Raw genomic sequence first — 13,396 nt, forward strand, 5'->3', positions numbered from 1 at the left:
GGCTACAGTGACCGGCGCTCAATCAACACACTTCCTGCTCCTTCAACTTTCCCTTGGTCCGTTTTTGAAAGGGCCGCTTTGTCTCCGGAGCGCCTCACGTGACGGCAAACTTCTTTCGAAAGAGTCACTGAGGAAGCGCTCAACAAGTCGCTTGGCTTCCGCTTTGGTTGCAAATCGGGCCAGAAATCAGAGCGGATAATGAACAGCTGGAGTAGGGAGGGGGATCAAAAACAGCCAGGAGATGGCTCTCCAGGAACCCGAGTTCCCTACCCCAGTTTTAGGGTTTTTTTTTTCCTTGGGAGTTTTTGTTTTTTAATCTGAATCATTTGGGGGCCCTTGCTGAACATTTCCAAAACCTCCAAATTTCTCTCAAGATGAAATCTGTGCTTTTACTTTGGGAAACAAACTTTCTGACGATGGAAAAAAAAAAAATAACAATAAAAAGCGTGTCACATATGGATCGCTGAATTGAAAAAAAAAACCAACAAAAAAAAAACACTCGACAATTGAGAAATAGTGACTTGGAGCCCAACGGTGATGTCAGCTCAACTAAGTGGAGCGTTTTGACATGCGGCTTATCAGTTTGGAGCGAGTAAATCCCGCCCTAGCCGCGCCATCGCCATCTGCTGCGGGACGGGGGTCGGGCTGTAGTCTGTTTCCACGGCAACACTGTACCCCTCCTCCCAAGAAGCACAAGAGAGCGGGTTCTTGGTTGTTTTTTTTGCGGCTCCCAGGTGCAGCCTCACTTCCAAACTGTAACCCGAGCGCACGACCGAGCGGTGCCGTAAAGCGTGCGGGTGGCGGCCGCGACCCAAAAGTTCTTTTCTACCAAGTGGAGCAAAGAGGCCGAGTGGGGAATTTACGGGGGGGGGGGCATTCATGGTGAGATCAAGTAGGAAGCGAACCCCCGCCGAACGAGAATGTCACCCCATCCCCCATTTTGGTGACCGAGCAAACGGAGCCCGCCCGCGCTTGCGCTCGGCATCCCTTGACCGGCTCCCGATACGTTTGCGAGTTTGTTCGAAGAAGTTCCTCGGATTTGTTTTCAACTCTTTCAAAGCTCTCCGAGCTCCTGCGCCACAACGCACCCGCCCGGTGCCTCCGAGATTTCCTCAGTTGATGATGTTGCTCCACGTTTTGTGTTTTTCCAGCGGTTGAGGATTTCTGCTTCAAGCGTTGTCGCTGACTCAAGCTTTCGAAACACATTTCAGTGAAGATTGCTTTTGTTTCATTTGCGGTTCTTTTTGACTGCGGAGAACCCCAACACTTCTCTTCACTCAATAGCCCCGTGACGATCCTTTCATCCCGTTCCTCGACCGACGTTCCCCAAAGGAAGGCTTTGGAGAAAGCCGATTGTCGGTCCTGGGCTGCGGTTTTCCACCTTTCACCTCACATATGCCCAAACGCATGGCGATCATCAGCTGGTCTTCTCGAAGGCGAAGCCGCACTGTAATTGTGAGCGTGGGATGGCACCTCTTTTCTCGGGACGATGCACACATCTTCAAAGGGTGGCGCGTGCAATGAAAAACTTGTAAGGCCTTGGCGAAAGCCAATTGTCGGTCCTGGGCTGCGGTTTTCCACCTTTCACCTCACATGTCCCAAACGCATGGCGATCATCAGCCGGTCTTCTCGAAGGCGGAGCCGCACTGTAATTGTGAGCGTGGAATGGCACCTCTTTTCTCGGGTCGATGCACACATCTTCAAAGGGTGGCGCGTGCAATGAAAAACTTGTGTTTCGTAAGATCTGGGATCAGACGATGCCAAGAATTTGCTGGCAAGGAACTCAACTTCCCTGTTGCGCTTGCAGTTAAACAGGAAGGTTTAGCTTACCTCATTCGATTGCATTCTGCTCGGCCAAAACAAAACCTGACACGTGGACACGTGGCATTTTTGCTCCTGTTTGAAGGCTTGCGCTTTGTTTCGTGATGCCCCGGTGGAGTAAATTCACTCGTTCTCTTCAGTCCTGTTGGCTGGCCGGCGGTTTAAGCTTGCCATTTCACCACAGACCCCGCAAATGACGCCAGAGTGCATTTTTCTCCCCGGGGTGCGTTGGCAGGAAAACAGTCTCAGGAATTTGAGGTAAAACCGAGAACGTGCAGCGATAACTCGCAAGAATGTTATCGAGGAGTCGACATCCTGACCCCGGCCGCCCTGCGGAAGGAACATTTGGGCCTTGTCCACAAGAGATGAGAGGCATTCATTCAGTCCCAAAATGTCTCGTAGGCGGGAGGTGACCGCCCGTGGCAACGAGGGCCACGTCCCCAGGCAAAGAAGACTTCGGCAAAGCCCTTTGGCCTCTTGAGACACGTTTGGATACCCGGAGAACTCTGTCGGGGGAACAAGTGAGAGGGCAAAGATGTTTGAGGCAGAGCAACGGCACCAGGACCGAGAGACTCAAATTATACGCGGAAGGATTTCGGCGTGGATCATTGTTTTCAAAATCACCGAGGTTAGAGATTGCTCCCTTGTCGGAGGTTCTCAAGAAGCGAGCCCTGCAATTGGCCCAAAATGGCTGCCGTTCCGACCGAGGTGGCCCATTTCCTGTTCGATTGGGTGAGGAGGCTTTTTCCCCCGTGTCCTGTTCTGATGGATGGGTCCACCCAATTCCAAGTTGATCTGTGAAACTGGTCTATGGGGCTCGCTCTCACTTTCGTTCTTTTTCGGGCCCGGGCAGCAATCGCTGCAAGGTCTCTTTTGGAGGGTCGAAACATAAACAAAAGCTTGGCGCACACTCCAACCCTGGCGAACCACAATAACTGGTCTGCAGTGCCCCCTGCAGAGGTTAAACGGCGCCCTGTTCCGATACGTTTGACCTTGAGGGATGAAAACTGGTGGGCATGGGTAGCATCCAGAAACGGATCAAAAAGAAGTCCAATTTTGGCCCACTTTTTGCACATTTACAGGAGGTCTGGGGGGAGGGGGGGTCATACTTTTGTGCCCAAGCACGTTCCGAATCTGCGACGAGCACTTTTGACGAAGATGCCGCAAGGCTGGCAGCCCCGTTGAGCGTCCCGATGAGCCGTCTCTCGACTCTTTTCTTGTGGATTCCGGATTACATCCGATGAATAAAAGCCTGCCCCGTGGTTGACAATAGGGCCACGCCACAACCCCCGCAAAGGGGGAAGGGCGTCGCATTCCTCCGCTGACCCCCGCTTTGCAGCGGCAATTAGACAAGAACTGCGGCTTTTTACGCGCCCAAATAATAGCCTTGTGAATCTTGTTCGAAAATGTGCTGCATTGCTGATTGGACTCATTTCTCGATTCAAAACTCATCTCCTCCGTTATTTTTCCTGATTGGCAACTCGGTGTATTTCGAGAGCGCAACCACCGCTGTCCACAAAGTGCTGCACATGGAGCAAAAAGAATCCACACCACAACAAAAGGCTCCATCTCCTCCGAGTCTCCGCTTAATTCTCGCTCCCTCTAATAGGGTCCGGTCCGCAGACCTGAGGCACCGGGCAGCTCAGAGAGGCGGAAAGTGGGGCAAAGCCATTTCAAGATTGGAAAACAAATCAGAGGATCTTCAAAAGAACTCGAAAATGAGCCAGTGAAGGGATGCCCGAGTCTGAGTTACTGGATGCGCTCCCTCTTACAAGTCGCAGTCAAGAGGCGAGCGGCGGCATTCTGGGCCAAGTGGCTAACGGAGGATTGGCTGACTCCAAAGTCAAGCGCGCGTGACAATAATCCAGCCGAGATGTGGCGAAGGCACGAATGACTGTTTCAAAGTGCTCACCAGAGAAAAGTTTGACTTTAGCCAGCTGCCGATCATGAAATTAAGCGGGATGAACGCGGGAGAGGTCAGCCGCTATGGCCGCCAGAAATGGAGGCGATCATAAACCAGAGAAGACTCAGTTAGAACGGCACCAAGCGCAGAGAATAGAAAATAAAGCCCAAGCAGCAGGAGCATCACCACACACACACACACACACACACACACACACACACACACACACACACACACACACACACACACACACACACTGGGGCCCTGTTTGCCATCTTGTCTTATTGTGTGTTTTAGTTTTGGCAAAATGGCGAAAAGGGCCATGGTTTGGCAAGCCAGCAGATGAGTCACGTGGCGGAACGCCCCGGCGCCGGAGGCCATCATAAACCAGAGAAGACTCAGTTAGAACGTCACCGAGGCGCCCTGTTTGCCATCTTTTCTTATTGTGTGTTTTAGTTTTGGCAAAATCACGAAAATGGCCATGGTTTGGCATTCCAGCAGATGAGTCACGTGGCGGAACGCCCCGGCGCGAGGCGCGCTTCTCTTCGACATCATTCGTCTTCTTCCAAGTCTTTGGAGAAAGTGCCGAGTCATCCCCCGGGGAAGAAGGGCGGTGATTAGGAAGACGCTTACTTTTTGATGGAGTGTAGTTTCGGGCTTTACGTTATAGGCTATTGTGCAACGGGGAAGGGGGGGGTCGGAGAAGGCTGATGCCACTTTTATATTGTTCAGAGTGCTGAGCTAAGGGATCCGCTCAACTTGTGATTCACGGTCCGAGCCACCTGACGTCGTAATGGGGAATAAATCTCGCCGTGGAAATGCTTCTAACTCCCCGTCGTGCTTCACAAATGAGTTGGCGACGTGCTACGCCTGATTCGGAATGGCCAATTACGCCCGCGGCGCGAGGGAAAGCGATGCGCAGTGACGGCATTTGCACTGACAGTCATCAACCTTTCATCCCGTAAGCAAAAACACCAAAAAAACAAGTCGAAAGTTGGGGGGGTTATTTGAGATTTTGGCCTCTCTCTTTCTCTCTCTCTCAGTCACCAGCAATGAATTGGATTATGGATTCAGATGTGGATTCTTTCACTCAGATTGGAAAAGAGCGAAAGAAAAAAATCGATTTCCTTTCCTCAATGAAAAAAAAACCGCACATTATTTCAAATTAACAGGGCAGGGAAAAACTATAAAGTGATTCCGATGGAGTTTCTGGTTTGGTCTGTAGCGTGTCAGGAAATGGGCAAAAATGTTGATTTCCATTGTTTTCCAAAACAAAAGCAGGTGTTGGCAAATGTCTTCATTGCTATGATGGCCCTGCTTTCATGACGGACTGCCCGAATCTGAGAAGGTTGAGAAAGGTCCCAGGATTCGGCAAGTTGATTTTCAAACAAGGTGTCAACGCTCAATCCATGATCAAAAGACGTTTTTATGCCTTCACAATTTAGCATGGCAGCAGTATTACAACTGCAACTCTAGAAACTAGACCCAAAAAAAAAAACAACCAACAAAACTAATTTGTGTTTAAGAAATCCTTTCGCCTAACAAAGTTTTTTGTCGTGTCATGACTTTAGGTCGGTCGAGAACATACTGTAACGTCTTCGTCTGCAGTTATAGATTGGCAGTTGTTCAAGATCGACCACGTGGAGGCTTTCACTGGTTCTATCTTGCATGGGGGGTGGGGGGGCGCATCGAAAAAGGAGGTTAGTGTTGCATCAGGAGCAGTGAGGCAGCCGATGAGAGCGAGACGAGGGGGTGGGGTGCTGCAGCAGCAGCAGCAGCAGCAGGAGGAGGAGGAGGAGGCGAAAAGGAGGAATGGAGAAAAGGAGGGGGACACCCACCCTGCAGAGCTTCGCTCTTTGTCTGAAGCCCGCCGAGTCCGACGCACACAACACCTCACGACGCCGCCGCCGCCGCGCAAGGTTACGAGCTGCTTGCTCCTCCACCCCGATAAGAGAACATTCGGCGAATGGCTTGAGCGGGGACTCGTGGCTGCGTGCTTTTCGGTGGACGACGTTTTGTAGAGAAAAAAAAAACTCAAAAAAGGAGAGAGAGAGAGAAAGAAGAGAGCCGGAGCAGCGAAGCAGGAGCATCGCGACCACAAGGTAACCGTTGAACTACTTGGCGAACAAAAGTCGAATCTCTGCGATGTGAACAGTCGATTGAACACAAACTTTTCAGCCAGGTAGTTCGTCATTTGTGTCAAAAGCGACTTTTTAGTTCCGTGGTAGCACGACCCCCCCCCCCACCCCTCTCGCCTTTGACTACGTGTGAATGGCTTCGTGCAATGTCTGGCACCTCACCGTAACTGAAGCTTTAAATGCAACGTGTGCGTTTTTTTTTCAAACAAAAATAACCCGTGTACTTTTCCAATATTAAACATAAATCACATAAAGTTGATGAAATCAAAGTTTGAAGGGGACGTTCGGAGTTTGTGTCGTAAAATGCGATGAAATGGCGCAAAAGGGGGGGGCACCTTTTTGTGTTCCCCAACTTTCCATCCAATCGACGTAAATGTCTCCGTCGTCCGAATGGAACTTTTTCGTCATTAAAAACTCATTTTGTGGAATTCTCGAGTGGGGCTTAAACACGCCGAGTATCCAAATGGCCCACGAGGAACATTCTCGTGGATAGGGAAACTCACATTCCCCCCACCCCCCACCATCATTTTGTTTGTTAATACGTATGCAAGATTGTTTTCGTTTCAACTCGCAGCAGTAAGGAACACAAAATAGCCAACGAGGTTGGCTTCCAAAATGCAGGCCCCCGCTGAGCCTCTTAGCCTGTAGAGGAATTCCTAACTAACATCCCAGATGTGGAAGCCACAGCAGCCCTTTTTTTTTTCCCCTCTCCCCCCTTTCCCGTGTTTGCTTGGTGGTGGCTTCGTCAAGGCTCTGAATGTCCCCTTAGTCATATTGACTCGTCATCCTGAAATGTTTCACAATCTTTAATAAACACTCATAAAAGGCTTTTTCTACTTTGGTAGGTGGGAGTGCAAGAACATTTCAAGTTTTTTTGGGGGGGGGGGCGGTGTAGACTAAGCGCTTAGCGATACCTTGATTTGCGATTTCAGTCCCATCATGGACCTTGCTTGTAACTCACAACACTTGTATCTCAAATCCACTTTCTCCATTTAAATAAACGGAAAATGCCAGCCATCTGTTCCCGCTTCCCCAAAATAATCGTTCACCCAAAATGTTTTGGTGAAGAAAAATCCTTTTCCACTTTAGTTTGACCTCATAAAAACTAAACATGTTGCTAACGATAAATTTAGTCATGGATCAGTCTATTCCATTATTTTTTTCAAATACTGGATGAATCAAATCATGAACATTTTTAAATGTGCCCCAATCGACAGCAGTTATTACAGACGTATGGATCAATAAAATGATCCAATTTTTCTGCTTACAGGTAGTGGTTCTCAAAGTACGGTACCCACACGGGGCTCCCTCTCGTGCTTGGTGTGAAACGTCAAAAAATAAACGTTCCGAAGATTTTTTGTTTTAGGTCGATTGTATTTAACTTAACAATGACGTTGGTCATTGTCAGTCAACCAATCAAACGCCTTATTTAACCAGAAAATGAAATCCATTGAAATGGAGTTCTCGTTTTCAAGGGTGGACTGGCCAAGAAGGCAGCGCATAGTTCACTTCATAGCAATAACAATGGAAGAAAACCGTGTAGATAGAACGCTAACGTAAAAGAACAGACTACGGTTACCCAAGAAAAAGAAAAAAAGCAAATGAATTTCTGTCCTCGTAGACTACCGTGCGCCCAGAGCGGCATTGTAAACGCTGACTAAATGTGCAAAATGCAAGCGCAACGCAACAGCAGACTCCCATGATCACAACACCACGAGGAAAATCCACAAAGTCACTGAAAGCATGAAAATCAACCCACAAAACATGTCCTTTATTGGACGGCAACGGGGAGCGCAGCAAGTCACGTTAGCGGATAGGAAGAAAGCATTGCTGTATTGCCGTATCTCAGCTTGGATCTTTGTCACGTGGTAACGCTAAAGAACCACAACATCTGTGTCACGGGCTTTCGTTTGGAACCTATAGAAGACTTCATCTTTGGCTTCCCCGCCATCCTAACTTATAGTTTTATACCCGCCGACTTTGCTGAGGAGTCCCGAGGTAAGATTTGGGCTCTTTGGTCTCCAACCAAAGCATGTGAAGGATCTGTGAAAGTCCCAACCTGATCGGAAAGCCTCGGGAATCAAACCGCTGTCTGCCGGGTTCCGTGCAGATGTTTGGATTAGCGGTGTAAACGTGACCCGAAACTTGTGGGACCTCCATGAAACGCCAAACGCATGCTCAGCACGTGTGCTCATGCAGCTCAACGGAAACTTGCACGGTTCCTTCCAAGCCTCGATTTAGCGAGGACCGCTTTCTGACATGAGCGCCGTGAAAATGTCACATTCATACCTGGGGAGCGGGCCAGGACAAACAGTTGTTTTTCAGGACGTGGGGCTGAAGCCGCCGAGTGGCTTTTTTCCGTATATGGTCGCCATTTCGAGTTCAGTGAGCTCAGGCAGTGGCAATCTGCGCTTGCACGAAAAGAACATATCACAATGTTGTCTGTTTACAATCTGAGTTTTTTTTTTTTTTCTCTTGGCTTTGGGAGATTGAGCCTTCGGGCTGTGTTTGCGTTTGGTACGGTACATAATCAAACCGGTTCACTCGACTTTGGGGTGGCACTGGATTTTTTTTTTTTTTTCTTTGAACTTAAGTTATTCAATGGGCCCTTTTGAAACCAACATACAGTATTGTTATCAAACCTATGAAGTTGAGATTTGGAGCGTCAGAATCAAAGTGAGAGGCAGCATAGGAATGTCCCAGGTGGGTGGGACATTTTATCATATTCGAAGTACAATCTCCTTTGATATATTTGAATGAAATGTGTAGCACTCATCAGACGGCTAACTTTTTTTTTTTTTTTTTTTTTAAACCCTAACCCGATATATGTTGTGAGTATTATCCATGTTTGAGCACTTCCGGATTGCATGAGCCAGTAGCCACTATGTGGTTACCATACATAAAATGAACACGGACGGCGACAGATAATTGTGAATAAAAAAAGCTTTCTGTCTTTCTGACGCACACGATGCCTGACTCATAAAATGTGTCAAATGGCCGCAGCGTCGCACAAACTACCGGCAAGGAAGACTTATTCTGTCTGATCCTTCGCAAATACCTCAAAACTCGGCTGATATCAGCCCGATATAGATATCCTACCTGGTTTCGGTATTCGCCCATCCCGAATGTTTTTAATGAAAACAGCGTGACGTTTGTGTCAAAAATAAACGCATGTTCGACACCTCACTCGCAGAATTGAATACTGTATTTAAAAATAAGTCATGACAAATGAAGACAATGAAAAAAACCCTGAAAATCACAAATATATTTGTGGATCTGAAAAACAGGGAAAAATCACTGATGTACTTGTGTGAATAATTTTAACACAAATCTCTCCCCATTTCCAGCAGTGACTGGTCCAACATTTTCATTCTTAGGGGTAAATGCATGCGACCCCGTGTGTGTGATTGACGATGAGGAAGCGACCAATTAAAAGTTGACACTGTGTGCTTACCCTCCAGCCCCAAAACGGATTCATTTCAAGATCCTGACGGGCTGTAAATTCAAAGGCAAACTCTCGAACATCCTTGGATCGCAACTTTTCCTTTTTTAAAATTTTTGCCTGCTTTGCACTTTGACACAAAGACCGACGCATCCTCCTCGTTATTAGTGCAGCGTGCCTGACAGTGCAAAAGTTACGAGGTTGGTCACAGATGGCGTGAAAACCACAAGATTTGCTCTTTGCTCTTTCGTTTCTTATCTTTCCGCTTTGCCTCCTGCGGGTCATTTGCCAGCCTCGTACAATTCAACGTCGAATTCCGAGCGAGCGCGGTGAGCAATTAAAGCGATGGTTGGCGCAAGATGAGAAGCCGATACGCAGGTGAAACCTGTTGGAAGGCAAATCAAAACACGCAGTGGATTTGAATGTCACGCGCGAGCAGAAATGCTCTCGCAAGCCGCAGGCGTTGTGACAAAGTGTTGAGGCCGCCATGGACGACTCTTTTGGGCGTACGCTGGCGCCCCCCGGTGGCCGCAGTTGAAAACACCGCAGATGGAGCCGATGAGGTGGTTTGCTCTCCCTCCGTACTTGTGGCTGGAGACGAACATTTCCTGTCGCAATACGAGAAAGTCAAATGCAAAGTATTTTGTGGGGCATTCTGGGATCGGTGAACCACTGCTTTTTTCCATCCGTTGTCGTCATTTTTAGCGGATGTGTCCTTCCGGTGAATGCTTGCCCTTGTTCTTTGGCTACCAATGTCTATTCTTGGTTGACAGATCTGAGAAGTTGGCCGCAGCCGGACCGGCAAGATGAGCTGGAGCTTCCTCACGCGTCTCTTGGACGAGATCTCCAATCACTCCACCTTCGTGGGCAAGATCTGGCTGACGCTGCTGATCGTCTTCCGCATCGTGCTGACGGCGGTGGGCGGCGAGTCCATCTACTACGACGAGCAGAGCAAATTTGTGTGCAACACGCAGCAGCCCGGCTGCGAGAACGTGTGCTACGACGCCTTTGCGCCTCTCTCGCACATCCGCTTCTGGGTCTTCCAGGTGATCATGATCACCACGCCCACCATCATGTACCTGGGCTTCGCCATGCACAAGATCGCGCGCATGGATGACGCGGACTACCGGCCGCGGGCCCGCAAGCGCATGCCCATCGTGAGCCGCGGAGCCAACCGCGACTACGAGGAGGCCGAGGACAACGGCGAGGAGGACCCCATGATCCTGGAGGAGATCGAACCCGAGAAGGACAAGGAAGTGGAGGAGAAGCCGAGTAAAAAACACGACGGGCGGCGACGTATCAAGCGGGACGGCCTGATGAAGGTGTACATCTTCCAGCTGCTGTCGCGCGCCGTCTTCGAGGTGTCCTTCCTGTTCGGCCAGTACGTGCTGTACGGCCTGGAGGTGGCGCCGTCCTACGTTTGCACCCGCTCGCCCTGCCCGCACACGGTGGACTGTTACGTCTCGCGCCCCACCGAGAAAACCATCTTCCTGCTCATAATGTACGCCGTCAGCGCCTTGTGCCTGCTCTTCACCGTCCTGGAAATCCTCCACCTGGGCATCAGCGGCATCCGCGACTGCTTCTGCGGACCGCGCGCGCGGCCCCCCACCCCTCGCCACTCGGCGTTGGCCAGCCAGAGGTCCTCCATCTCCCGGCAGCCTTCGGCGCCTCCGGGCTACCACGCCGCGCTCAAGAAGGACGCGTCGGGCAAACTGGGCTTCCGGGACAACCTGGCCGACTCGGGCCGCGAGTCCTTTGGCGACGAGGCTTCGTCGCGGGAGCTGGACAGGCTGCGCAGGCACCTGAAGCTGGCTCAGCAGCATCTGGACATGGCCTACCACAACGAGGAGCTCAGCCCGTCTCGCAGCAGCAGTCCCGAGTCCAACGGGACGGCGGCCGAGCAGAACAGACTCAACTTTGCCCAGGAGAAGCAGACCGCCGCGTCCGACAAAGGTACGTTTCACCGACTCCAGCCTCACATATTAAAAAAAAAAACAAAAAAACTATATGCCACTGAAATGTCTGCCAAAAGATTCGGGCGGCCGCTAGCAAGTATTGCAGCAGGCAACCCCCCCCCCCCCCCCCATGAATTGCTTTTTTTCCTGCTTTATTCAACAAGATCTGTCAAAAAAAAAAAAAAAGCAGGAACATGAATTGATCATGATTCGGTTCCTGGTTTGGTTCTCAGAAATATATACTGTAGTTCAATACGTACGATTGTTTTTCTTCTTCATTGTATGACAATTTTTGGTGATGGGTGCTGGCTTTTTTTTTTTTTTTTTTTTCTCCTTGAGCGCCCGCCCCCAAACACTGCACGCTCTCTCTCTCTCTCCCCTTCCAGGTATGCGTGCGTAGGCAGTGGTCACCACCAGCCCAGCTGACACTGGAAACTGGAGCTGACATCAGGATCGGTGATTGGACATAAGGGAAACCAACCTGAATTTGAATGTGTGTGTGTGTGTGTGTGTGTGTGTGTGTATACGTTTGTCCGTATGAATGAGATGCGGTGACCTTGAGGCGTATGATGTCAGCCCCGAGCAATATCAGTGTTACAGCCGGTCCAAGGTCCAAAAAAGGAGGAGAATAGTGGTCTCAACCTGACATTACTTGAGACAAAAAAGAAGATCCAAAGTGCTTTTTGCGATAAACCGTTACCATGAACGTCTCCCTCAGGGCAGCTACTTATTTTTTTCTTTTTTACATTTCTATATATTATATATCTTTGTTATATGAGATTTAGAGCTAGTCACAAGTTAAGAGTTGCAACTGTGGGAAGTTCAGTCAAATGCATCTCAGCTTTAGAACTGGAATTCCACTTTTTTTTTTTTTTTTTTTTTTTTTGGTGGGGGTGTGTATGAGAAAAACCAGGAATAGTGTGAATGGTGAGCAAAGTTTAATGGATGAGGCACCGCGCTGAAAAAGGAAGGTACTGGACCAATGGTTGCGTCACACCAAGGCTCTCAAGTGTGTTTTGATACTGTTGTTGTTTTCTTGGCAATGTTGCACCAGCTTTGCAAACGTTCTGGAGGTGCCTCCGCCCAAAGACAAAAACAAACCTGGGTAATGCTTGAAAAATGCGGAACTCTTAATATTGTTCTTTATTTTTTTCGATGGTCTTGTAAAAAAAAAAAAAAAGGCGCATTTTTTTATATGTAAATATAAATCACTGCTGTCTTAGCTCCCCCAATGCCTGATTGAATCTGTGGGATGGGGCACATTTTGACCATTTCTTTTGGTACAATTTAAATTTTTTGCTTCTTCCTTTTTATAAAATCGGTATACACAGCCCACATTTGTTTGTTAAAAAAAACAAGGGATAGTCATGTCGATGTTGTTGAATGACTGGTTGTAAACCTCGCAATCATATCAATGTGAAGCCAATGCCTTTTTATTTTTGGGTATGTGAAGTACACCCACTCAGTGCCATTTTGTGCCGGCTCAAAAACATCATCTCAGTGTATTTTTTTTAGAAGGACGCTTTTTGTACGTTTTATACCTTTTTTGTAATGATAGTTTTGTGGTTGTTTTTTAAATAAAATATTAAAAAAAAACAAATGTGTCCCAAGTGGTTTTACTCAGCTTCGCAAGTTTATTTCACAACTGAAGGACTGATGTACAAATTGTCTTTTGGGAGGCCTCAACAAGCCTCAAAACTCAGCAATATTCACTTATGTGTGTGCATCCTCGAGAAAGTTGGAAACAAAAACACCGACTGTCAAAAATAGGTCTCTCGTTACATGATGCATGAAAAAGCCTCAAGATCCCGTGGTTGATATTGAACAGGAAGTGACACGCTTTGGCTCGAAACAATCGTTTTAAAGAAATTCAACGGCGTGTGCTTTTGTCGGGGGAAAAAAAATCAGTTTAGCAGAAGAATCTGACCGGACAGGCAGCACACATCTCGCTGCGATCCACTTGTTTGCTGTACCGCGGAACGATGAGGTAGATTAAAAAAAACACAGCATACCATATACTGGAAATGAATATTGGAAACATGAAATATTTAACAAACTAGTGTACAATGACGACAATAAAAAATAAAACAATATGAGGGGTTTCACGTACATTTAAATAGTTTTACAAATATTTGGC

At 48.3% G+C, this 13,396-nt stretch overlaps 1 protein-coding gene across 1 annotated transcript; it reads left to right on the forward strand.

The window, feature by feature from the left end:
* The first annotated feature begins 5,486 nt into the window (after nt 1-5,486).
* LOC109515496 (gap junction gamma-1 protein-like) lies at nt 5,487-12,433 on the forward strand. The gene is made up of 3 exons (XM_019869327.1): nt 5,487-5,826; nt 10,078-11,257; nt 11,646-12,433. The coding sequence occupies exons 2-3, from the start codon at nt 10,111-10,113 to the stop codon at nt 11,657-11,659; spliced, it is 1,161 nt and encodes a 386-aa protein (XP_019724886.1). The 5' UTR covers nt 5,487-5,826; nt 10,078-10,110; the 3' UTR covers nt 11,660-12,433.
* The last annotated feature ends 963 nt before the right edge of the window (nt 12,434-13,396 follow it).

The sequence above is a fragment of the Hippocampus comes genome, unplaced genomic scaffold (assembly GCF_001891065.2).
Source record: "Hippocampus comes isolate QL1 unplaced genomic scaffold, H_comes_QL1_v1.1 scaffold518, whole genome shotgun sequence".
NCBI lineage: Eukaryota > Metazoa > Chordata > Actinopteri > Syngnathiformes > Syngnathidae > Hippocampus > Hippocampus comes.

What these genes read in the sequence shown, in the direction of transcription:
- LOC109515496 (XM_019869327.1), top strand. Translation starts at nt 10,111, where the DNA reads ATGAGCTGGAGCTTCCTCACGCGTCTCTTGGACGAGATCTCCAATCAC.